The 27,209-nt window shown below is 39.6% G+C and overlaps 1 protein-coding gene across 1 annotated transcript in view; it reads left to right on the forward strand.

Moving 5' to 3' along the window:
* Positions 1 to 27,209, forward strand: part of Dennd1b (DENN domain containing 1B) — a 204,839-nt gene that overhangs the window by 88,455 nt on the left and 89,175 nt on the right. The window contains exons 6-10 of the mRNA XM_051147519.1: positions 5,514 to 5,583; positions 6,411 to 6,491; positions 10,815 to 10,874; positions 12,228 to 12,281; positions 15,882 to 15,992. Coding sequence (XP_051003476.1) covers positions 5,514 to 5,583; positions 6,411 to 6,491; positions 10,815 to 10,874; positions 12,228 to 12,281; positions 15,882 to 15,992 — 376 coding nt within the window. The remainder of the gene's footprint in view (positions 1 to 5,513; positions 5,584 to 6,410; positions 6,492 to 10,814; positions 10,875 to 12,227; positions 12,282 to 15,881; positions 15,993 to 27,209) is intronic.

Consider the following 27,209-nt stretch of genomic DNA (forward strand, 5'->3'; position numbering starts at 1 on the left):
GTTTCTGGGTCAGAGTTACTCAGGACAATGGTTTGTTTTAGTTCTATCCGTTCGCCTGTGAATTTCATGATGTTTTAGAAACAGCTTACTGATACACCTTTGTGTAAATGTACCATGTTTTCTTGGCCCATTCATCCTTTGAAAGACACCTAGGCTGTTTCCAACTTCTGGCTGTTATGACTAGAGGAACAGTGAACATAGTTGAGAAAGTCTCTCTGTAGTAGGCTGGGGAGCCCTTTGGCAAGACGTTCAAGAGTGGAACAGCCGGAGCTAGAGTTAGATCGATTCCCAGGTTCCTGAGGCTCCCCCACACTGATTTCCATAGTGCTGTAGACATTGATGCTTGCACCAGCAATGGGTGAGTGGTCTCTTTAGTCCACATCTTTGCCAGTGTGATATCTCATTTGGTTTATTGATCTTACCTATTCTGACAGGTGTACAATAGAATCTTAAAGTAGTTTTGAATTTCATTTCCCTGATGATTAAGGATGTTGAACACTTCTTTAAGTGTTTCTTAGCTATATGATTTTTTTTGGTGAGGTTTCTCTATTTAAATCTGTACTCCATTTTTTGTTGTTGTTGTTCATTAAGTTATTTGTTTTCTTGATATCTCAGTTTTTGAGTTTTTTAAAATGTATTTTGGATATTAGCCCTTTATTGATTGTATAATTGGTAAAAATATTTTCCCAGGCTGATGCCTGCTGCTTTGTCTAGATGATGGTGTCCTTTGCTGTACAGAAACTTTTCAGTTTCATTATGTCCCAGTTATTTATTTATTAATAATTTTTAACTAATTCATTAATTCACTTTACATCCCAATCATAGCCCTGTCCCTCCTTTCCTCATAGTTCCCCCTCCTGCTTCTCTCTATTCCCCCTCCTCTACTCTTCAGAAAAGGGGAGCCACCCCCCATCAGCCCATCCCAACACACCAAGTCACATCAGCACTAAGGACATCCTCTTCCTATGTGGCCTGGCAAGGCAGCCCTGCCAGGGGGAAGTAACTGAAAAGCAGTCCACAGAGCCCTTGTCAGACACAGCCCCACTGCCCTTATGAGGGGACCCACATGAAGAGGGCATGTGTCAGCACCTCCTCCTTTTGATTTGCTACTCTGGAATTATTCCGTGTTTTCTTGGGTTTGCTTACCTTCTGCAGGCTGAAGGTTTATTTCCCGCTCCTTCTGTAGGATTGGTTTTATAGATGGATACTGCCTAAGTTTGATTCTATCATGGGATGCTTTTCTCCCTTCATCTATTGCGACTGAATCTTTTGCTAGCTATAGTGTCTGATCTGGCATCTGTAGTTTCTTAGAATGTGGAACACCTGTCTAGGCCATCCTGACTTTTAGTCTCAATTCAGAAGTCAGATGGTGTTCTAATGGGTCCACCTTTATACTTCACTCGATCCTTTCCCCTTGCAATCTTTTAATATCTTTTTGTTGTTTTGTTTTATGTTTAGGGTTTCAAATATGAGCAGACGGGCATTTCTTGTCCAGTCTATCTGGTGTTCTGTATTCATCTTGTTCTTTGATAGATACCCTCTTCTTTCAGTTCAGGAAATTTTCCTCTGTGATTTTTAAAAAAATATGTTTTGTGCCTTTGACATGGGTTTCTTCTCTTTCTTCTTATTATTTGGAGATTTGATCTGTTCATAGTGTCCCTGGCTTCCTGGATTTTTGTGACTAGATTTTTTTAAGAGTTAACATTTTCTTTCACCAAAGTTTCTATTTCTTCTATCTTGTCTTCAGAGCCTGAAATTCTCTCTTCCATCTCATATTCTGTAGGTGAGACTTGCTTATGAGCTTCCTGTTTGAGTTCCTAAATGTTTTCATATCCAGATTTGTAGGCTTTGAACTCTTCAAACCTACTTTATATGGCGTTTTTTACTCCTTACACCTCCATTCCAACCCACCTACTCTAGATGGGAGAGAAAAGAGGTTAATAGGAGCAGAAATGATAGACCTTTTTTATACTCAGTTCCTTGGAGCGATACCACTGGTGTAGTCAGCAGGATTCCAGTAGTCCAGTTAAACAGTAACCAGCAATTCAGAGAAGGTAACTGTAACCTCAGCTGCTGGAACCTGGAGCAGCAGCTGGAGCCCAGAGCCTTGAAGGCTTTGCTGGAGCCATTCTCTCTAGGAGTGTCTTAAAGTACAGTAAGGAACAGCCAAGATCAAAAAAGTCCCACTTCTTGTTTATCCGTATCTATCTATCTATCTATCTATCTATCTATCTATCTATCTGTCTATCTCTCCTCTCAGAGTCTGTACTAGGATGTTTATCAGTTGACAAAGACCATGCCCCTGAAAGAGACATGTTTGTCCTCTTCCAGTGGACAAATATCATCTGTTCTCTCACAAGTCTGTTTTCTGTGAAAAAACACCGCATACCCTCACACAAATCTGTTTCACATCCCACACTTGGGATCAAAACAGAAACATGTTTACATCCACTACACAGATTTCATTCCATCCGGGTTTTCTTTATTGATTCTATTACCACTTTCAGGCCTTGACCACTTTTTATTATTTCTTTCTTTCTTTCCACTGCTTGTTTGTTTTCATAGGATTTGTTTAAAGGGACTTATTCATTTTTCCTTAAGGACATTTTTTATATTCATGATGGCTATTTTAAAGCATTTGTCTTGTACTTCAGCTCTCTGGTCTTCCTTTGGAGGGGTTGCTGGTCTCTAGTGGAGGCTGCTGTTCTGGCTGTTAGGTGTTTTACACTGGTGTCTGGGCGTCTGGGTTTGGGATTATTGCAGTTCTAGGTGCTGACATCTGGCCTTGTCTGTGTTGTGGTGGGTGTTTTGTGCCTTGTCTGGTTCTTAGGAAGGTGTGGTCTGGAAGGGAGTTACTCAGATGTGGCCACTGGCCGTTTGGCTTACAGTGCATTTCTGGGTACTGGGAACTGGCACTTAGGAATGTGAATGTGCTGAAAAGTCGGGGCAGAGGGGTACACAGGAGGCAGGAATGCTTGCTGGTCTACTTGGATCTGCTTAGTCCCCTGGGGATTGGGTAGAGAGTGAAAAGAGGGCACACACAATTACAGAGCTGGGGGTGAGACTTGAGGTAGGATTTGGAGGAGAGGAGGTTAGGACCTGAAGCTGTCTTCTGCTTAGCTGGCCTTCTTGCTTCTCTGGAAGGCTTGTATGGTGGGTTCCCAGGTAATGCCTGCTGGGGCTGGGCGCTGGGACAGTAGATGAGGGTGAGGAAGGCTGGAGAAAATCTGCTAGAGATAGGGGCAGAGAGGAAAGAGAGGCCACAGCAGGAGGTTTTCTGTAGAGCTGGGGGTGAGACTGGGTGATTGGATTTGGAGGAGAGAGGGCAGAAGTGAAGATCTGCAGTTAGCTCATAGGCTTCCCTGGCTGGCTCAGGGAATGCCTACAGGAGAAGGGAGCTGGGATAAAGGGATGGGGTGGGGGTGGGAGGTGAGGGGGTTGGAGGAAAAATTCTGTGTGCACTGGAGCTGTGGGTAAAGAGGGAGGGGAGGCTACAGCAGATGGTCTGGGAATGAGTGAGTGAGTGAGAGAGAGAGAGAGAGAGAGAGAGAGAGAGAGAGAGAGAGAGAGAGAGAGAGAGAGAGAGAGAGACTGAGCAGGAGGATTGGCTTTGGAGGAGAGGAGGGAGGGCTGAGGATTGGCAGTTAGCCTGTCTGCTTCTCCATCAGTATGTCCTGCTGAACAAATGATTTCAGACTAAGAGTATAGAAAATGTGGTGAGCTAATGTGAGCCTGTCCAGCCTTTCCTCCCAAGCTCATCCCTTGTCCGCCTGGATCCTCAGCCTTTGCACAGCTCTCGTCTCTGGACCTTTCTATTCTTTGTGCTGTCTGTTGTGTTTCCCTTGCCCCTGCACTCTTTCTTTCCTTCTTTCTTCTTTTGTTGAAGTCAGGAGGAGAATTTGTACCTCTTAGTATGACTGAGCATGGTACTATCATACGCCCCCAGGGCTCTCTGTGCCTATAGGCTGAAGGCGTTCATCTTCTCACTTTCAGTGTTGAGGGTTTGGTGATGTTCATATGTTTGGTCCTCTTGATTCTTACTGTCTTATTGGAGATACCGATTCTTTTCTATTCCTGTTCTGAATTTCACGAAAAACTGTAGCGTGCCTTCCTGTTTCCCATGTCACCACACTTTCAGCCGGAAGACTCGGGTCTGAAGGTCAGGGGACCATTCTGGTAATATGGTAATGTTCTTCTTTCTTTCTTTTGGGAGCTACCATTACTCAGTGGCCTGATACAGGTTGGTGCTGTGATATTTTCCCTCTTTTCAGCAGCCATTTGTTTTCTTATTCTAGGTCCTACTGGGAGAATGTCTTACGCTCTACTCTATCTTTCTTAATTATGCTAGTCTTCACTTTTGAGTTTTGTGTTGGTTTTTTGTCCTCATCTTTTAGAATTTCTGAAAATGTTTTTTCATATGAGAAAAGAGTAAAGAAATCATCCGTGTCCCTGTGGGGGAATGGTGGTGGCTCGTGGGCTGCACAGTATGTGTGAAGGGCAAAGGATAAGTTGGTGGAATTGGTTCTCTGCTGCCAGCAATTGTGACTCCAGGGATTGAACTTGAGTCCCTCAGGCCAGATTGCCTTCCCTCCTTCTTGTTTTCTAATAGTTTAAAAAGTTAAGTTTACTACCGTCTCCTTTTTGTTCCTCTCTACGGGGATGAAGGAGTTTTAAAGTTCTCTTCTATAGCATAGTCTGCCTTTTGTCATTGTTTTTCATTTGTTCATTATACAAATACATTCATCTTCATGTAACTTATGGTTAAACTGATTTTTAAAATAATTTATTATTGTGTACAAATAATTGTGGGAGTGTGGGCATGTGAGTGTCATAGGACACACTATGCATTAGAGGGGAGCTTTCTGGGGAGCCATTGCTGTTCCTTCTTGATGGGGGTCCAGGAATCAAGTCATATCACGTTTCTCTGGAAAGCACTTTCCTACGCAGCCTTTTTACTGGCCCTCAGCTGTAATGGTGGTTTCATAGTTTCTGAAGAATTTGTATATAACTAACTAGTATATAACTGATTAGTATATAACTAACCAGAACCTGGTTCTGTTGCATTGAGCATCTACTGGGTAACAGTTACAAAGAGATTCAAGTATGTTCTTTATGCTGTGTAAGTCAATGATGGACCGTGGTGCATTGGTGGACCTGTGACACTGCCACCATCTTAATTTCTTTAAATGCATTCTGGGATACTCACATGAAGATGGACACATTTCTTTAGGTCTTACATCTCTGCAATAAACTAATATTTTCTATATCCTCACAACAGTGGTTGTTCTGAGATGGGATTAAGTCATTTTGCAGAGACTGCTGGCATAAAATGAAACTGTATATAGCTAATAGTAATGAAATTTCAAGAATTGGTAAAGAAAACCTGGGTGTAAATCTTTTCTGTTATCCAGGATCAACTTGTTTTAAATAATAGAAATTCACTTTTTATTTATCTGTTTATTTTTTGGTTCTAAATTTTAGGTGTTTTATATACATTTAAATTTTTCTTACAGTTACTTGCCATGGTTTGAAGTATATTATAAGCTTCTAAATACTCTGGCGGATTACTTGGCCAAGGAACTGGTAAGATGATTTCTTTCTCTGTTGTTTTGTTGTGTTACAGTATACATATCTTAGAATGAGCAGGTTTTGCCATTTTAAAGATTATAATTTTATGGTATTTATCACAGTCACATTGTTTTTATTTTATTTTATTTTTTTTCTTTTTCTTTTTCTTTTTTTTTTTTTATTAATTTATTCTTGTTACATCTCAATGTTGTCACATTGTTTTTAACCATCAACACAACACACCTGAACAAACCCAAACTCTGAATTTATTAAATAATAAATTACTATTTCCTTTTTTTTTTTTTTTCTGTTTCTGTCAACTGCCATGATATCTATATGCTTTCTCAAGTATATGGATATGTTTCAGGTCCCCTCACACAGGTGGATCCAGGTTTGTCCTTGTTTATTTCACTTAACGTAGTACATTCGAGTTTTTAGTGCTGTTCCGTGTGGATGATATTCCATCGCATGAATGAATACACTATAAGCTGTGGGACTCATTCATCTGTTAGGAAACACTTAACAGAGCCTGTTTCTATTGTGAATAGGACACGTATGTAGAAGACTGACTGTTTAGCTGCCTCGCTCAGCAGACCAATTCATAGTTAGTGGTAGAGAGCTTTCCAGGCATATATTATTCTTGTAGTTACGTTCAGGTTTTACACATGCACATATGTGTGTAAATACATATATACATGCATCTACTTAGGTTGATATGTGCAGATTCGTGAGGGCTTGTTGATGTCAAAAGTTCTTGAAGCCAGGCATCATGGTGCATACATAGTTTTAATTATATTTGCTTTTCTATGTTTTAGCTATTAAATGATCTTTTCTTTGTTTAGGAAGAGGATTTGAATGAAACTCTTAAGTCACTCTATAACCACCCAGTACCAAAGGCAAACACTCCTGTCAACTTGAGTGTGGTAAGTACTTCATAATTTGCTTGTAGAGGCAATTTGTTCTCACTTAAAAATGCATGCCTGTTCCAGGAGTCATTTGCCAAATCACCCATTTCTAGGAAATGCTTGGTGATAATATTAAGAAGTGAAATTCATGAATAATAAAAAGTATATACCAACATGTGTACAAACACACACACACACACACACACACACACACACACACACACACACGGAAAAAACCTTTCGTAAAACAAGGGGTGCTTCACAAGAGAAAGTTGGATAGCCATGTGCGGAATGAGATCCCAGCTAAAGTGTCCTTGTCTTCTTTCCATGTGGATGCACCTTTCAGGTTAGTTGTGAACCCCTGGGCTGCGATCAGCATTTGTGAGAACAACAGGCTTACAGTGCCAGTTTGTGAGATTCTCAGTGAACTTTACCATTTACATCTACTTAGATTGATATGCACAGATTTGTGAGGGTTTGTTGATGTCCAAAATTGTTGAAGCTGGGAGTGATGGCTCACGCCTGTAATCACAGCGCATGGGAGGCAGAGGCAGGCGAGTCTCTATGAGTCTGAGACCAGCAAGGTGTACAAAGTGAGGACAGCCAGGGCTACACAGAGAAACCCTATCTTGAAAAGCCTAAATGAACAAATAAATAAATGGGGAAAAAAGGCAAAAGTTGTTGATAACAAACTGGAGGTTTCATCTGTATCTTTTGTTAGTTTTCAAATAAAGTAAGTTAATATTTATTGATGTTATCATTGTTTCTTATGAATATGTTGGGGTTTTTTCTTTCTCCAAAAAGAAGGAAAAAGTAGTAGGACAAGAACATTTTTGAGGAAATTCAGCTTAAAATCCGTACTCATATAAGGCATTTTGCAGTTTTGCACAGCAAGGAGTTTCTGAAGCCCCCACTGTCAGCACTTCGATTCAGATTCCTAGCAGTTCTAGTTAAATGAGGCTTTCTTTCTAGTTCTATCTTGTAAAGGCTGTCAGAGTAAACGTCCTTAAACTCTATAGAGTTCCCTGTTCCTGTTAAAACATTCTTCCAATTCCTCACTGTGCTTGGAATTTAAAGTTTTTAATGGACTCATAGGTGTTCGGTATTCTAGGCAGCCATTCCCTCACGTGCTAAATAAATTTTTTATCTGATATTGTTTTCATGCAATTTATTTTGATCATGTTTTTCCTTCTCTGAACTCCTCCTAGATCTCCCCAACCTTCATGGCTACCCTATTTCATGTTCTCTCTCTTTCTCAGAAAGAGTAACAACAAAAAAAGAACCAAAAAACAAAACAAAAATTAGAAGTGTAACAGCAGCAACAACAACAACAGCACAAACAAACCAAAACACACACAACCACGGAGTCCATTGTGTGTTGGTTAGGTACACTGGGCACGGGGCCTGTCCTAATGTGTGGCTGGTATACCCAGTGACACTCTACTGAGGGAAACTCTTCTGCCTTTCCCAGTAGATACCAACTGCTAATAGCTTCATGGTTAGGAGTGGGACCCTCTGCCCAGGTACATTTCTTGGTGCTGTGTCTCACTGGGCTTGAACCCATGCATGCCTTGTACATCTGGCACGGTTTCTGTGAGTTCATATGTGCATTAGTCATGATACACCTGGTAGACACAGTTTACTTGGTGTCATCCATTACCTATTGGCTCTTATAATCTTTCTGCTTCCTCTTCTGCATAGATCCCTGACTCTTGAAGGGAGGGTGTTCTCAGCACCTGGTCCAGTTTCAGTTCTGTTAATTCCCTGATGAGGGGGAATGAAGCACTGGTCTATGGGTGTAGCAGTAATTTTATTGCTAAGTTCTTTTAGCAGAGTAATGGTATTCAGTTTTCCATAAGGAAAACCACTCCATGAGATAGACCCCCTACCTGACACTGCTAAAGTCGCAAAAAATCTTTAAAGTTTTAAATCTTGAGACAGAGTAGTGCATGCTGACACTGAACCTTCTATGTAGCTCTGGCTGGCATCCAATGTACAATCCTTCTGTCTTTGCCTCCCAAGTAGCCACCCTCCATGCCTTTAACTTTCTATTTTATATAGAAAATTTCCAAACTTTTGACCTAGACTTTCAGGGTCATGCACTTAGCTTTACTCCAACTTTTAAGCTTTGCTTTGTTTTGTTTTTGTTTGTTTGTTTGTTTTCTTTGTGTCTCACTATTTTATCTCACTCTGGTCTTACTATTCCAGTCAGCATCCTAAGTGAACACCATCCTGTCCTTTCACTTCAAAGCCTGTTTGTAGTCTGACTGGCGTTAGAACCTGCCCTGCTCCTGCCTTTACAGAGGTCTCACCTCAAGATGGACCATGTTTGTTCTCTCCTGAAGCCTTTGCTGCCTTCTGTCTGTGTTTTCATATGCTGCAAACTGCCCCCTGGATAGAATTAATCTCACCTGGAGACAATGAAATGAAAAGCTCAGGATATCCTGGGATTTAACTCAAATTTGGAAGTCTTCAGCAGGCAGAGATATTGCTTTCTAAATAGCTTGTAGAGGAAAAGTTAAATCTGCTTCCCCACACAGACTATCATGAAAAATAAAGGAAATCATGTGAGAACTAGAGAAAAGACCAGGTAAGGAGAAACTCAAATCTCACAAGTGACTGAAATGCAAGCACTGCAGAGACCATGGTTAGTCAGAAATGCAGTAGAGGGTAGGAGAGGGACAACAGAGGAGCTGTGGCATTTACAAAAAGAAAGCACCAGTCTCCTTAAACTATTTATACAGCAATCCAAATACTTGGCCAAAGAGTTATGGAATGTATAGTGCTTGATTAAATAGTGGAGGAGGCAGCGTTGTAGAGGATTTCTAAGTTGTGAAAGTGAAAGTGTATTCTGGAGCTGTAGTTAAGAGCCCTTGTACTCTTGTAGAGGAGCAGTTTTTGTCCCAGCACCCAAGTCAGTAGCTCACAGCAGTGTATAGCTCTGGTTTCAGGTGATCTGATGCCCACCTTTGGCCTTCACAGACGCCCTCACACGTATGTACATATACAGTATATAAATTGAAATAAATTTTTACAAAATGTAAGCTATTGAAGTCTGTTATTTATTTAGTTTTTTTTTTGTTTTGTTTTGTTATGATACCCAGGGTCTTGCCATCTACCACTGAGCTGTGTTCCAAGCCTTTATTTTCTCTTTAATAGAATAACTGTATCTGTTGATGGGGTATGTTGTGGGATCTCTCTCACCCTAGCAAGCCTTTTTGGTTTGCATATATGAGTGAAATCATGTGGTTATTTATTTTGTTTTATTAACATAACAATCTCTGATTTACCCACATTACCATGAATGACAACAATCTCACTTTTAATAGATAATTAGTTTGTGTCTGTGTATAAATAAAATTACCTTTAACGGGTTATCTTTTGGTGGAAACTAAGATTGATTCCACTTCTTGGCCATTGTGAATAGTGCTTTCATGAACAAGGGAGCACAGCATCTGCAGTAGGCGTGGCTGCAGGTTTACTGCTGTCCTTTCCTTTGCATGGATGGTCAAGAACGGGACTGCTGGAGCATTGGGACAAGTTTGCTTTTTACCTTTTGGAGAGGCTTGCATGTTGTTTCCCATAGCGGCTTTGCACATATCCATTTCTAGCCACAGTGTATTAGTAGTGTTCTCTTTACAGTTTCCTCAGCACTTGCTCCTCTTTGTCTGCTTCATAATATTTGCTGAACTGGAGTGAAGTTACACATTACAGTTTTTATTTCCGTTTCTCTAGTACTTGGCGACATTAAACACCTTTATAGCCTGATGGCTAGGTGGGTCTTTGAGTCAATAGGCTATTATAGCTTTCAAATCTTGCGTACCTGTTTTTACACTACAGTTATCTAATATATTAGTAAAATTCACCTGTGATTTTGTGTGAAGTTCAGTAATAATTCATTTTGTTTCAGTAGCAGATTACTATGTGCACAGGACTGTCCATCAGTGATTGGCAGTTTGGAGACTAGAATATTTGTCTTAACTAGGCCTGGACACTAATTTTATCTCACAGATTAAAATACATGCTCTTTGAAGTCTTTGCTGGAAGTCCTGGAAGTAGTTATTGGTCAGTAATATTGCAGATTTTATGAAAGTTAATATGTAAAATATGTAAAAAATGCACTTCAAAAATCATTAAGCATCTACTGTTTGTACACACAGTGTAAACCTTGCACAAGATATTTCCAGAATAGATTAGCAGGGCCGAATTTAGAATGTTCAATATAATGAATGTCACTCCAGTACTTTCAGTGGATAATGTAGCAACCTGGATTTTTCTCAGTATACAGGAAAGTTTTGTGTAAGCTTCCCTTTAGTAAAATACTCATTTTTCTTTCATAAGAACCAAGAGCTATTTATTGCCAGTGAGCAAGTTCTGAAAGATGAGCCCTCACTAATGCCGGTGAGTGAACAGGACCCTGACTTCTAAAATCACTACTCTAAAATCACTATGCCTTTAGATTCACTTTGGTTCTTTGGAAAATGGAAAATGGGCTATTAACAATGATCAATTAGAATATGTTTTCTGCTTATTCTTTCTTTTTCCTAATTTTCTATGGCACACTAATATGAAAACCATCCACATAAAGGTTTTTTAATGGACTTAGACTTGCATCTTCTCTTTTATGCTGAAGTACATTCACTGCATGAGATTCCATCACAATTATTTTCTGTCACAAGATCATCTTTTTCAAAACTTTTATTTAAATAATTTATTCAGATTATATCTAATTTGTTATCCTCTCTCTTGTATCTTCCCATTTCCCCTCCCTCCCTCTTTCATAGATCACAGCCTATCAGGTCCCTTTCTGGTAGCCTGCTTACTGTTCCTCTGAGTATCACCAGGTCTCCCCACCAAGGGGAAATCGTCAAATATGGGGCAACAGAGTTCATGACCCAGTCAGTCCCTGCTCTCCACACAATGGTGGAGAATGTGCTGTCCATTGGCTAGATCTGGATACAAGATCATCTTGGACTTATATCCTTCCACCCTGGAAAATTATACATTATGACTGTGAAACAGCCTCTGACTAGTTCAGCTCTGTTCAAATACTGTTGAGAGTTTCTGCTCCAATCTTTAGATTTAAGACAATATTAAATATATTCCTGTATACTTAAAATCATTTAGGAGCATAATATGAACAGAAAATAGAGCAGTTTGAGGATTGCACTTTGATTTGGGTGGATAATATGCGTGACCGTTGTTTGGGACACTGGAAGACAGAGACGATATTTTTCATGTGAAAATTACATGATACTGCTTTGTTTATTCTGGAAGTAAATATTTATTGGTGTATACATAAGGTCATAGATTTGGATAACAAATACATTTTTTAATTTTAATTATTGAAAATTTTCTTTTATTGCTGTTTTCTGGATATAAAATGTATTTACTAGAGTCATAGAAACCCAGGAGGCAATAGATTTTACAGACTCTTCAATTAGCCCACTTTACGTGTTCTTAGATATATTTAAATATATATAACCTTTTGGTTATATATATTTTTGTGTCTTAATACTTGAGAAGATTTTTATTCTGTTTCTCTCCAATTTCAAAGTCTCTTATTTTGACCACCACTACTTATCTGGGACAGTCATTATTAGTCATTTAGATCTGCATGTCATGCAAAAGGCTCTCACAGTCACCAAGACCAGGTGTTATCTGGACTTAAACAGTCAATGTTTTTTTCTTATTGCAAATTATATGGAATATGAAATGTAATGCTTTCCTTCTGTGCTTCGTTTCTGCTGATAGCACTCCTACTTCATTGCCCCGGACATAACTGGACTCCCGACGATACCGGAGAGCGTAAGTGTCTGCTTTCTATGTCTAAAACTACCATGTGAATGTGTGACACGAACTCACTCCTGAGCATGGCTGTGTGACTGTGGGGTAGTACCAAGGCATGGCTTCTACCAGTTGGAAGAATGCTAACCGGAAACCTCGGCACTTCACAGTCACGTTCGTAAACGACCACTCAATTTTAGACTTCCTCTCTGTCACTTGGTTTAAATCATTAGTGTCTTGATTATTGATTGCCTGGTTTTAATTAATGAAGTAAGTGTTTTATTAGACTTGAAGATACTGTGAGAAATAATGTGTGCTATATTGTTAATTGTAGCTATATTAGAAATACTTTCTGTTTCTCAAGAGTTAATATTTTCTATAGGAGAATGATGGATATTCTTCTATGCCATTTGAATCTGTGGGCAAAAGAAAATCCCCCTACAGTTTTTCTTAGAACATTAAAGTAAATCAATGATAAACCATCAAATCAAAGGAAAATCAGTAGGAAGAGTCCCTTCAGGTATCCTTGTATTTATATCAGATGTGTACTGTTTTTCCATATTGTTTTCAAACCATTATAACATTTGCTTTCTCAAACACATCAATAGTGAATGAAGACCAAGAATACAAATGTAACTTTTCCTTGTGTACCTCTGTGTATGGGTTTGTGTGTGTGGGTACCAGTGTGTAAGTATGCATGTGTGCATTCCATGTGAGTGCATGAGGAGGTCAGAGGCCAGCATCCAGTGTCCTGCTCTACTGTTCTTCAGCTTGTTTTATGAGAATGGCTTCAGCTGGAGCTCACCAATCTTTCTGAAATCCAACTGCCTTCACCTTCTCAGTGCTAAGATTATAGGGGAGTGTACCCCCATGTCGATTTGTACATGGGTTCTGAGGGTCAGAGCACAGGTCTTCATATGCATGTGGCAAGCATTTTGCCCCCTTAGCCATCTCCCCAGCCCCACAGCTGACAATTTCCTAATACCAAATCAAAACTTTAACATAAGGTATTTATTATTTTCCATGCAGATCACAGCCAGCCTTGGCATATCAAACTGGAGTAAGACTAGTATGTCTTCTGTTGAGGCTAGATAAGGCAGTTAGGAGACAGGGATCCAAAGACAGGCAGTGTAGTCAGAGACAGCCCCTCTCCTGATTTAGGAGTCCCACAGGAAGACCCAGCAGCATGACTGTTACATATGTGCATAGGCACCAAGTCTGTCCCATGCATGTACTCTGGTTGGCAGTTCAGTCCTGTGAGTGCCTATGGCCTCAAGTTAGTTGGTTCTGTGGGTTTTCTTGTGGTGTTCTGGACCCTTCTGGCTCCTCAGGTCCTTCCTCTTCCTTTTCCACAAGATGGTGGCCTTTAATCCCAGCACTTGGGAGGCAGAGGCAGGTGGAAGATTCCCTAAGCTTCGCTTAATATTTGGCTGTGGGTCTCCACATCAGTCTCCATCAGCTGCTAGGTGAAATCTCTTGATGACAGTTATGCTAGGCTCCTGTCTGCAAGTATAGCAGAGTATCGTTAGCAGTGTCAGGGATGGGCATCCTCTCCTGGCATAGGCCTCAAGCAGGACCAGTCGTTGTTTGGCCCTTATCCTCAAATTCTGCTCTACCTTTTACCTCTGTGCATCTTGTAGGTAGGACAACTTGTTGACCTGAGGTTTGTGGTTGGGTTGCTGTCCCAATCCCTCTGTTGGAAGTCTTGTCTGGTTACAGGAGGTGACAAGTTCAGGCTCCATACCCTCCATTGCTAGGAGTCTTAGCTAGGGTCCCCCTCATAGATTTCTATGAGTTTCCATTGTCAAAAGTTTCTAGCTTGTCCCACAGTTGCTCCCTCTCTAATTCAGTTGTCTCTCCCAGTACTCTCTTCCTCCATCCTTCCCCCTCCTCATTCCTCCTGTGATAAATCTTACAATTTTCAAATAAGTCCTATTCAAAGGCTTTGCATAACTATATCTTATGCTGTGGGCTCAGGACAGACCTCCCAAGCTCTCAGGCCTCATAATGAGTCCTTGACCTTTGTACACGATGAGGTCATTGCAGCTTACTGTGTTCTGGTCAGATGCCAGGAGTCTGTCACTTGGAAGTCTCAAATAGAGTCACTTTCCTCTCTCTAGTTACCCACTCGTACATAACTAGCAAATGGCTGATAGTTTCAATTCTAATTTTTAATTTCTATTTTTTTGCGCACACACATATATAAGCACAGAGAGAGAGAGAGAGAGAGAGAGAGAGAGAGAGAGAGAGAGAGAGAGAGAGAGAGAGAGAGAGAATATAAGTGATTTTGTGCCGAGATCAGATGACAATTTTATGAGTTTTAGCCCCCTCCTTCCACTGTCTGGGTCCCAGTCGCTGACCTCAGGTCATCAGGCTTCACGGCAAGGGCCTTTACCTGCTGCACCATCTGACAACTCTAGTTTCATCTTTAGAGACCATTGTTTTCAATTATTTAAAGAAACAAACATTCCATTAAAAGTCAGCAATGAGAATCTAAAGAAATAAGTTTTCTATTGGCCTTGACATGTTCTGTTGAGAGGAATGGCGTATAAACAGCCAGCAGTGCTGTGTGAGCTGGACGCAGTAATCCTCTGCTCAGAGCCTGCCTTCGCCACGAGAACACGGCGGTTCTGGTGCAGGGTGCAAAGGCAGTGTTGTGTAAGGATTCGAGTCAGAAGGCGAGGGAAGCTTCAGAGAAAATGGGAAGCGAGCCTTTTCCCACCAGAGCATCAGCACTCAGGGGACTTCAGATTGTGTTTATTTGAGATGCCATAAATGGCAGGTGTTCTTGTAAGATGTCTGCCTTTTTAAAGATGGAATGATGGGTAGATCTCTTACGTTCTTGCCCCCCCCCCCCGCCCCGCCAAAATTTCAGTCTTTCAGATCATTACCCACTCACACACTTTCTGTGCATTATATTTGCTTTCTAAAATGCTTCAGTTCCCTCGCCCCCTCCAGCAAAATGAAAGTATAATTACTAAGGATAGGCCCTCAATGGCACTGTTAGTGCAGCTCATCCCTGTTGTTGGTTTGTAGTGGAAGTCTAACAGGTGTATGAAATGGAGAAATCTATTTAGAACCCCGCAAAGTTATATTTGATTATAGTAGTAAAAAGCGAGTCTGATGAGGGGTAAAACAGATACTTTCTTTAATAATGATGCAAAGGACTGCTTACAAATCCACCTTCTTCACTGGGTACCTTGGGTACTAGAGAGCGAGCGGTAAAAATGAAGTAATTCAAATATAGTTTTCCAGAGCAGCAGTTGCACAGACATTGTGTGAGTCGCCTGGTTAAAACTGGGGTCTTTGGAAGCATGCTCTAAAGATAATAATTCAACAGGTCTCGGCTGGAGCAGGGGAAGTTGTAGTGTGGGGAGGGAGACTGGGAAGTGTGGGGTCCTGTGATCATCCTTTAAGAAATACTTGTACAGAATAGGTGACACTTCAAATGACGCTAGAATGTACCATGCTAATGTGGCAGGTGGATATTTTAAATTAATTATTTTTAATGAATGCCACGTGTAATATCTTCTTTTGAACTTTAAGACTGGTAAATGTATAAAATGTTTTCCCTTCTATTCATGTGAACTGTAGCTCAAACAATTCTTTTCACTTGTACAGAGAAACCTGACCGAGTACTTTGTTGCTGTGGATGTGAGCAACATGCTGAGGCTGCACGCCAGCATGCTGCATGAGAGGCGCATCATTATTACCTCGAGCAAATTAAGCACTGTAAGTCCTTCACACTTTCCCCTTGACCAACACATATCGAGTGCTTCACAAGAGGCCTAAAAAACGTCTGCAGGTTTAGAGCCGTCTACATGTACTTAAAAGACAATATCTACATATTTTTAATATATGATTTTAAACTGGCTCTTGAAGTATAAAAGTCGGATTTATAGAAGCCTTCTCAGATGCATTAAGTCAGGTTAATTATTTTTCCTTATCAGGAGATGAGGTGTTATTATTATTTTTTTTTTTTCTTTTCCTTTTAAACTCTCTGGAGTTCATTTTAGTTCCTTCATCACATAGAGAACTCTTAAGGGCTATTATGAGATCTTTATTATTCACTTATGGCTTTTTCCATTGGAGCTACTTGAAAGAAGCTGCGGGGCCATGATAATAGCTGCTATCTTAACCTGGTAATAGCAGATTCATCTTTGTTGCCTCGTGAGGCCTAGGAGTAGATTCTATAATAGTCTGGTTTGGAGGAGCTCTTCAGGCTGATAATAACTTAAAAGTCAAAGTAGCATTTTTATCAGTCACAGGTTTTATGGCACTCACTCTGATGTTCTTGAAACTCTTCATTACTGTGAGAAAGGCAGGGATAGAAGGGCTTTTCTTAGGTTGTAGAAGAGTTTTCAGAAATATTTTGCTAGAGTTCATATTTTTCTTCATTAAATATAAAATTGAAGTAGTTCCAAATTCAGAATGTATAAAACAAATGAAATGATTTGAATAATCTATGATATATTAAAAACCATTATTAAAATTTTTAATTTGTTTCTTCATAAATCTATTTCATATAAAACAAAACTCTACTTTTTTGTTTTTGTTTTGTTTTGTTTTTGACACAGGGTCTCTCTGTGTAGCCTTGGATATGCGGGACTCCCTTTGTAGACCAGGTTGGCCTCAAACTCAAAGTAATCCTCCAGCCTCTGCCTCCTGAGTGCTGTGATTAAAGGTGTGCACTACTTTTTTTTTTTAAAGATTCATTTTTAATTTTAATATCATTTCTGTTTTGAATTCTGGGATACAAAGCATATGAAAGTTTACACCATCTTTGATATTAATGTCAGTCATACATTCGTGAAACATACTTTTAGAATCAAAAACATTCTGCACGGGAGAGACCTGGTGGCACTCACAGGAAGGATAGCAGGTTACCAAGAAGAGACTTGGTACCCTATGAGCATATACAGGGGGAGGAAATCCCCCTCAGGAACAGTCATGGGGGAGGGGAATAAGGGGAAAAAGGGAGGGAGGGAAGAATGGGAGGATACAAGGGATGGGATAACCATTGAGATGTAACAAGAACAAATTAATAAAAAATTAAAAAAAAACATTCTGCACATTGATAAGTTCTTACTGATCAATAATTTCTACTATACTTTTTAATAAAAAATAAATCCCAAGACTGATTATTTTTATATGTCTCTTAGTTACAAGATAGTCTCCAATTGAGCAGGAGTATAAACTCAGAAAATCACTAAGTGTTGAGCAATTATGAAAATGAATAACATGATATCACTACAAAATGAATAACATGATATCACTTAATTTTTCTGTTTTAAAATCTCTGAAATCAATATCCCTGAAAATTTTCGATTACTAGTCATGGAAATTTGTAATCTACAATATATTGTTGTTTATGGAAACTACAGAGAGACTCTATGTCCATTCTTTAAGTTAATTTGCCAAAACAAAACCAAATTACCCAATGAGAGATTAAGAAAGACGTTGAAACTCACAGCTAGACTCTCTGCAGAGCACTGACAGTGTGCACTACTTTTAATATTTCATTCTAAAATAGACATAAAATCCTTCTTTAGAATATTGCAGCATTTTAGACTAGATAAAGTCTTAAGATTCCTCCAAGTTATCAAGTTAGTGTTTAATCACAAGAAAGGTATTTTCTTAGGCTGGAGAGATGGCTCAGTGCTAAAGAGTCCTTACTATTTTTGCTGAGGGTTGAGGTTTGGGTACGGTACCTCATAGTGACTTGTAACATCAGTTTCAGAGGATTTGATGCTCTTGTTTAGCTTGTGGGCAGAAGGCATACAAGTGGTACACACAGATATGCAGGCAAACTTTTTACACATAAAATAAAGAAAAAAGGCAAAACAAAAATCAAGGCATTTTCTTTCTTTCTTTCTTTCTTTCTTTCTTTCTTTCTTTCTTTCTTTCTTTCTTTCTTTTTTGTTTTTCGAGACAGGGTTTGTCTGTGTAGCCGTGACTGTCCTGGAGTCACTTTGTAGATCAGGCTGGCCTTGAACTCCATCAATCCGCCTGCCTCTGCCTCCCCAGTGCTGGGATTAAAGGCATGCGCCACCACAACCTGCAAACCAAAGCATTTTCAAAGAAGTTAAATCCCCACTCAAAAATGAAAAAGTATTGAGGTCCATAGTGTGACACAAGACAGCTCCTGATTCTTCGTATGGGGTCAGGCCTGCCACCCCAGATTTGAACTCATACAAATTTGAGATATAATGTATGTAATATTGCTATAATAATTTTCTTCTAAATTAAAATGTTTATATTGAAAACAATTATATTTAAAAGAGATTGTATATAGATAGATAGAAGGATCAGAATCTAAGTACTAGTGAGTGCCTCAGTTGTTTCCTCACGAGTTTTCAAGAACTGTTGAGGAAGCCATCTGAATGATTGAGTGTGTTAAGGATTTCACTCCTCCATTCAGGGTTTCCACTCATGTGAAACCATTTTTTATCTTCCTCTTTCTGCTCTTCCTCCTTATTTTCAAACATAATCTCGTCAAGATTTCAAAGATATTTATGATGGGAATTATTCTCATGATGACAAAGATTATTGTCTAAACTATCTTACAGATTTAGGAAGTAATTCCTGCATAAAATATTTTTGTGTTTGGCAGTGTCCTAGGCACTATAAATTCAGCATTAAAACAACGAAGGCCAATTTATGTGTTTATATTAAACTGGCATGAAATATATAAACAGCTGAACAAATAAGCATCTATTATATCATCTGGAATGTGTACCAAGGTATAAAAGATAAAATGAGTGTGTACAGGCTGGGAGGGTAGGCTTGTATTTTGTATCAAGTGTGTGTGGATGGAGTTCTACCTGTAATAAGGTAGAATTCAAACTGGTACAAAGCTGGGAGTGAGCTCCCTGAGTGAAGAAGAACTGCTGCAACTAACTATGACTGCAAGGTTTTGGAAAATACTGGCATCTTTCTTGGTTATAATGTAAGGCCCTATGCTAATGATGGAGTGACCTTTCTTTGACTTGGCTTCTTCACATGTAAGGTGAGAGAAACATCCATCTTTATCTGTGAGGTTTGCTGTTGAGATTAAGGGGAGACACATGTAGGAAATGGTTAGGATTATGTCTGCATAGGATACATGTACAGTGATTATTAATCCAACTTGATTAATAGTTCTGATTTATGATATTAAGAAGCAGATTATAATAAAAACTTGTTGTTAAATTATTTTCTGTGTTCTAGGTCAGCCTAGTGTCAACTGTTTATGGCAATCCATAACCCATCTCTTAAGTTACAGCTGTCTTTTGGTTTAATTTCTGGGGCTGTATGGCTGATAAAGTAAACATAATTCAACTTTGCTTTTATAATCTCTTTACGTGGGGGAGGTGGTTTTACTACCTTGACCAGTTTTCTTATATATGCAGTGCTATAGATTATGTGCAGAGTGACATTTGAGGTCAAGGTCTTATAATGTAAGTTGGAAGAAAACTGTTTTTAAAAATTTAATGAAATCACTAAAACACACAAAGGAGGACTAATAATTGCCTTGGTTCTAAGCTTTTTCTATTTTCATATATTATAGATACTTTGTCATGCTCAACATTAATGCATGAAGCTTTGTTTTACAACTGCTGATTATTTTATTACATCTGTGGTCACCATTTGAATTACTATTAAAAACAAATATATGTTAAAGTGTCTTAACATTCATAATTTTGTTGCTGCTTTGTAAGATTTGTTTGCTTTGGTTATTACTATTTGCTAATCATAATTTTTCATGCGAAAGATGGGTGCCAGCCTTGGAGCTTGCTGGCGTTTTTCATTGGTATCCTGTGGTAGTGAATCAGCTAACTTGAGAATGACTTTCTTCAGATTCTGTTGGAGTTAAAATAATGTATAATCTTCATAAAGGTATAAACATAATAATTAGTTTTAAGGCATGTAAACCAATTGTCTAGACTTCTATGTTTCAGAATCGTTTCCAATTTTGGAAATGTGGTCTAGTGTTAGTATTACTATTTTTTTACATGTTTATGTTTAATGGGCGAAGATATCATCGGTTTTGCTTGTATTCTTTGATGTATACATTGCTAAATACACAGAATGGCTTCTGGCTGTCCTAAACAAGCTAGTTGATTTTATGCATGCTGTAGGCAGACCTAATGTTTTAAGCCTGAGTAAATCCCAGTAGACCAGCACAACATCATCTCATGGTTTCATATAGTCAAAGCAGAGGAAGAAATCATGGTACAACACAGTTGTATCAGTTGACTTATTGCTGTTTTGTGACTGTAGATAGGGAGTACTTCTGTTTAAAGCCATGTCATGGGTTCTCAAATCAGTCAGGCGTGAAGCCTTGTCATATGCCTCTGTAATTGTACCTCCACACTTCCTCTAACTAGTCAGCTGGGGCTGTGCATTTTGTCTCAAACACCCAGCTGGCCAGCATCTGACAGGAGCTCTTTCTCATCATCCTGTCAGTAACATGCTAACTAGGGTATACGTTTATGTTTTGTAGAAGCAGGTAAAAGCAGTGTGTCTCTTTAAAGCAGTTGTTTAAATGTTAGCACTATTTTGATCAGCATACAGCTGGCATGTACGTCATTTATAGAGATTTGATTATATATGCATAGTATCTCTGGAATATTTAGAGCAAGCGGTAAGCTGTGAGTGCTGGAACTGTGATAATAAACTGTATGCTCCTCTTTGCTATCACTGCCCCCAGGCATTCAGGCATATGCTTTTCTCTCACCTTCTCATTAATTCCATCAAGGGCATATGCAGAAAGATATCTTGTGATCCTCAGAAAATCAGCCATTAAGCAGTAGTTTCTGTAGGCTTCAACTAAGGAAGTCCAGAGCATTTTAACATGCTTGTTTGCATTGTATATATTACTTTTGCGTCTCTTACTGGAGCCATGTGTATCTTCATTTAACTGAGCCTTAAAGCACAGTGGAGATTAAGATGGACAGTTGTTGGGAGAACAGTGTGTGCCCAGGTTTGCTTCCTGGTCAAAGCTGTTGAAGTGGTTTTGCCCTGTGTCTTTTAAGACTACAGCAGAGAAGTGCAATTTTTAGCTGAGATTTTCTCAGAGGCCTAGAAACAATTTCAAAATTTGCGTTATCCTACAATCCCTAGAATCCAATTAAGTTCCCCCAGCTGTGGATAGTGATTCTGCTTACCAATGTATTATTTGACACATCTATGCTGTCTCTCTGAGCAGCGTGTTTCCATCAGAACTTCGTGAATATGGATAATTGTGAAAGGGCTGTGATGAGGTCCTTGTGAAACTCTCTGCAGGAGGCAATGTGTGCATGTGGGAGGAAGAGAAGGCCCGTAAGGAAACTACCAGAACCTCTGTTTTCGCTCTCAGAGGTTCCCTGTTTTCCAGGAAAGTGTATGCCTTTTTCTGGCTGAGAGTTTAGCCCATTTGTCTTTTGAAGGCATACAATTGGCTTTTACTTCACACAGCAGACTGTTTAGTGTGATAGTTAGAGAGCTGTATCAGAGGTGGTGCATTTAGTTTTCATGCACGTTTTGTCAGCTTCCTACAATAGTGGTTGCCACAAAGTCGATCTTGGATAATTTTTGTTAACTCAATTATCTTTTATACAAAACAGTGACTTAACATTTTGCTATTAACGATTCAACATCAGTGAACATTAAGTGTGAGGACACACACACACACACACACACACACACACACACACACACAATCATATGTATCTCCTTTGGTTAAACTGCTGCTGCAAACAACTTGTTTTCTGTATTTGTATTTTATTTTAATATTGGTGTTTGGCAGCATTTCTTTCTTGACGTGTGCCCCCAGGTTATAAATTATCACTCAACTGACTAAGGACATTCAACATTTTCAGAGAGAACTCATATTTTTCCGTAATAATTTCCTACTGCTTAGGACTGATTTGGTAAGTGGCCTTACCCACTCATGCAGCTTTCCCAACAGAGCCCTGTGGAGTCTGTTTCTGTATTTCTTTTTTCTCTGATCCCTGGTCTTCATTCCAGCTGTCTATTGTCTTCCTTCAAGAAACCCTCACTTCCTACAATCATGCCTGTTAGGGGTGTATTGTGAATGCTAAACATCATCTCAATTTGCATGTGATGTTATCAGTATCATCTCTATAACAGTGCATATTGCAAATTAGTTACCCATCTGAGCAAATAATTTAAAATGATTTAATTATCACTATGTGAGACGTGCTGTTGGTATCTGAGTGGACAGATGAAAAAGCCAATTTTTGAAACTCAGGCAAACTTCCCAACCTCATGAAACTAGTGTGCCGTTAAACCAATCTGTCTGACGTGCAAAGGATGTATTTTTAACTTTCATGCAGTTTTGCCCTTTTATCACGTCTGTTTTATAAAACCAGATATATGTTTGTTTTTTTGCCCTAGTATAGTATCATTCCCATCAATGAACTTCAATTTTTCGACTCCAGCTTAGGCAGATCCTCTCGATGTCTCACGTTGTTTCCTGTTTGTGATATTAATTTGAGTGCTCATGTGCTTCTTCTGCTTAGATTACTCATATTATTAATCTTGAGATCGAGCCTGTATCGAGGGTGGGGGGTTGGCTTTGCAGACCCTACTTGAGGTTTGATTAAGATGTAGAGGATCTGCATAGTTCAAGGCTGTTGGTTTTTTGATGAGGCAGTCTCTCAGCTAGCTTCTTACTTAACTTCTCCTCCATTGCTTCTCTCCCTGTTGTTCTCATTGCCCGCTGCCCTGCCGCCTTCCTTCTTCCTCCATCCATGTCTGCCCACCGCTACCTGCCGGAAGTTCAGCCACCCCTACTTCTTAACCCAGCTCCACTGCCAGCTCTTTATTATGTAAAAAGCCACATTCCTTACTCTACTGGTAGGCTGGGAAGGTCACCTTCCCCATGGCAGATTGCCTTAATTTTAAAGGCAGGTGAGAAAGTGACATTTACATCTCCTGCCAGCTGGGCTTTGCTGGCTTCAAATAACAATTAAGACGCACTTTTTCATAGCCAGAAATACAGTATTTGTGAGTTACCCCAACAAGCCTGTGTATAATTCAATATTTCAGATTAAAAACAGCCTATTCATTACCCATTTCCCATGCTCCTAATTGGCATTAAATACCACCCTACCTTACTCTACCCTACCCTAACCCACCAAGTCTTTAGACAGCAAAGTCCTTGAGGCAGAGTTTATATTTTCTCCTCTATTTTTTATTTTATTGAAGATAGACTTTTTAAATACAATATATTCTTATTACAGTTTTCCCTCCCCAAACTACTCTGAGATCTTCCTCACCTCACCTCCAATCAGAATCCATATATACTCTTTCTGTCTCTCCTTAGAAAGTAGACATCTAAAGAATAATAGTAAAATAAGATAAGCTAAAACAAAAACAAAGCAGGATCAGACAAAACAACCAATCAGAAGAAAGAGATCCAAAGAAAAAGCACAAGAAAAACAAATTTGTACCCACAGGAATCCCATTAAAAAAAAACAAAACAAAACTGTAAGCCATAATATAAACTCATAAGACCTGTAAGTTATAAAAACAAAGCAAAACAAACAAACAACCCCAAGCCCAACAACATTATGATACAAAGAACTTACAAAGATGCCACTGAGTTTGTTTTGTATGTATTCCCAGTGAGACTACGTTGGCTAGAACTAACTTTTCATTTGCAAGTGGTTATCAATTGGAGATTACCTCTGCATTTGGGTTGGGGGCATGTATCCACTTCTCCTCACAGACCTGTGCAGGTCCTGTGCATGCTGCTTCAGTCTGTGAGTTCATATGTGTTTCAGTTCTGCTGTGTCAAGAAAGCACATTTCTTTGGTGTAAGACCTGTTTCTTTGGTATCCTCCATCCCTCCCAAGCTCTTACACTCTTTCTGCTGCCTCTTCTGCAGGGTTCCCTGAGCCTTGGGAGGGTGTGAGGAGACATCTCAAGTAGGACTCTCTGCACATTGCCTAGCTGTTCTCTATTTCAAGAGAAAGCTTCTTTGATGATGGCTGCGCAAGAAGGTGATCTGAGTATCGCAGAATGTTTTAAGGGTCATTTTATTGCTACATTCCTTTAGTTTTTGGTTTTTCCATAGCTTCTTGTCCTATCTAGTATCGGGTTCTTGGCTACCGGAGCAGTGTCTAGATGGCTTCCATTTCGTGGAGTGGCCCTTAAGTCAAATCAGACATTGGTTGGTTACTCCCACAAGTTTTGCCACTATTGTACCAGTGCATCTTGCAGTCAGGGTGATTCTTTGAAAGAGTTTGTTGCTGTGGTGGTGCCTACCTTTCTCCTTTGGTAGTCTGCAGAGTACTTTTCAGTGCCATGAACACTAGTCCCTAGGTGGGGAAGACTCTGTGTAGTCACCATCATAACTTCCCCATGCCCAGTGAGTTGTGTAGGTATTGTCATCAGCAATGGGGTCTTGCATTCAGTTTCTGGAGAGCCACCCATAACCTTGGCAACAACCTTAGTTATTTGGGAGTTCTTATGGGACCCCTTTTGCCAACAATTCAGTTAGACGTAGCCCAATCCTGGTACTGGAAGCTTCATTTGGTGACAAGAGATGTCCACTTGGGACTGTGTCTCACTCATTATTTGGCAGTTTCATTTAGATTGCCTTTATATATGTATATATTTTATAAAGCTTTTTATTGTAGTAAGTTGTCATATGACCCCTCAAGTGGCCCTTAATTTTACCTGTCTCTCTCTCCGTATTAACTCCCTCACCCCCTTATTCCTCCTTCTCCCCACTTGATCCTCACATTTCAGTCGACCCCATTCATCTATAATTATCTATTCTAGTTCCCTTTTCTAGAGAGATCTATCTGCCTCCTCTCCTGTTCCTTATTTTAAACCTAATCTCTATGTTTAAACAGATTGCAGCTTGTTCATCAAAGACACAACAATCAGCATCCACATATAAGTGGATACGTACCATATTTGTTTTCCTGGGTCTGGGTTACATCCTTCAGAATGATTTTTGTTCTAGCTCCATTCATTTACCTAGATTCTCCTGATTTGAATTTTTTTTAACATCTGAGCCATATTCCATTGTGTAAATGTATTACATTTCCTTTATGCATTCATCAATTGATGACATCTAGGCTGCTCCCAGTTTTCTGGCTACTGTGAATAGAGTAGCAATAAATATGGTTGAGCTATTGTCTCTGTAATAGGATGGAGTATCATCTGGGTATATTCCCAAGAGAAGTACAGTTGGATCTTGTGACAGATCTGTTCCAAGGTTCCCGAGAACTGTGAGGTGGACCTCTTGTCAGGTGCAATAACTCTCATGAGCCTGGCTCTTGAGGCAGTGATAGTACACAGCAGGTCTTAACAAAAGGACATTTGAGTGAACACATGAAATTACAGCTTTCATTCTTCGCCAAGTGTGTCTTCAGTGTTCCCAGCTGCAGGACTCTGAGTGCTTTGAGGCCGTTTTGCTTCCCAGCTACTCCCACCACTTCTTCCTGAGCCCCTCTGTCACTCACGCAGGGCTGAGGTTGAGATCATCAAGGAAATGACTGAGTTCTTAAGTTACAGTTCCTGAACTCTCAAGTTGTGCTTTATAATGAGAGACCAATCCCATGTAGACTTTGTCTTTTAAACAGCAGTTTTTTGTGTATATGTTTTCTGCTACAGGATCTTAATTTTTAAAGAAGCTCGTGTAAATGTTTATGACTCAAGGAAAAAGTATTAATACATCTTGAACTCTTTTTAGTTCTGTTAATTTTATTGCAATGTTGATTCTTGCACAGTATATGAGCTGACATGGCTTGGGATGCTTTTGGCTTTTATATAGTGTGAGGTAAGTGTAGGACTCTCTCCCAATAACAACTGTTTTGTATTCCCGCTCCATTTTCATCTGTTCTGTAAGGAAATTGCTGTGTTTAATCCTGTAACTGGTCCTGAGGCTGTAATTGATACATTTGGCTTCCTGTTGTCCATCCCATCTTCATTTTCATACCCAGCCAGAACATCAGATGGTTGAGACTGCACTTGGTACAGTGACACAATCTTTTGTTCCATAAGGATCTCTGTTTGTGATGGAGATTTTTGTTGTTTTGCTTTTGCTTTTCGATTCACTTTCATTATGAAGTATCAAGAATTACTACAGAGACCCCCCTGGTTCCACTGCTGGTCCTCTTTGCTTCTGTTTCCTTTTGTCTGTTGAAGCCAGTGACTGCAGCCAGTGATCAACCCTCTTAGCCTATACATCTAGTGATATTTGAGTCTTTTAAAGGCCTGGAGCTATCTCATGTACCAATGCAGAAACAGCCCCCTATTCTCCTAGTTAACTTCAGCTGCCAAGTTTTCCAATGGAGATTTCACTGGGGATTGCCTCTGTCAGACTGGCCTGTTGGCATGTTGTTGTGTAGGAGTGCACAGACCACTGTAGGTAGGGAGTCCTGGGCTGTGTAAGAAAGCTAGGGAGCAAGCCGGTGAGTGGTGTTCTTCCATGGTCTCTGCATCAGTTCCTAACCTGACTTCCCTCAGTGATGGACTGTGAGTCACAAGTACAAGCGCAAGTAAATCTTTTACTCTCTAAGTTGAGTTGATTTTGGTCAGTGGTTTATAATAGCACTCCAAATCAAACAGGACAACCATGAAGTGGGAGAAAATTTGAAATAAACACCAGAAAAGAAAAGGAGATCTTTACTCTGAATGAAATACTTGCCATTTGGCAGGTTTTTCTAGAGATAGAGTATTAGAGTATTGATTTCTTTGCAAATTGATCAAATTATTATTAGTTTTTAATCTTTTTACTTTGGGTATGCCTGTATGCCACAGAATGTGTGTGGAAATTAGAGGACGCTTAAGGGAGTCGGTTCTTGCCTTCTTTGATGTGGATTCTGATGATCCACTCAGGTTTTTCAGGCTTGGTGGCTGAGCCACTTTGATGCCTCTGATGAAATGATTATTTGTCAGTTGCTATGTATGAAGAAGATGTTAAAAGTGAACAATTCGTGGCTCTGT

Source organism: Acomys russatus, chromosome 6 (genome assembly GCF_903995435.1).
Source record: "Acomys russatus chromosome 6, mAcoRus1.1, whole genome shotgun sequence".
In the NCBI taxonomy this organism is placed as follows: domain Eukaryota; kingdom Metazoa; phylum Chordata; class Mammalia; order Rodentia; family Muridae; genus Acomys; species Acomys russatus.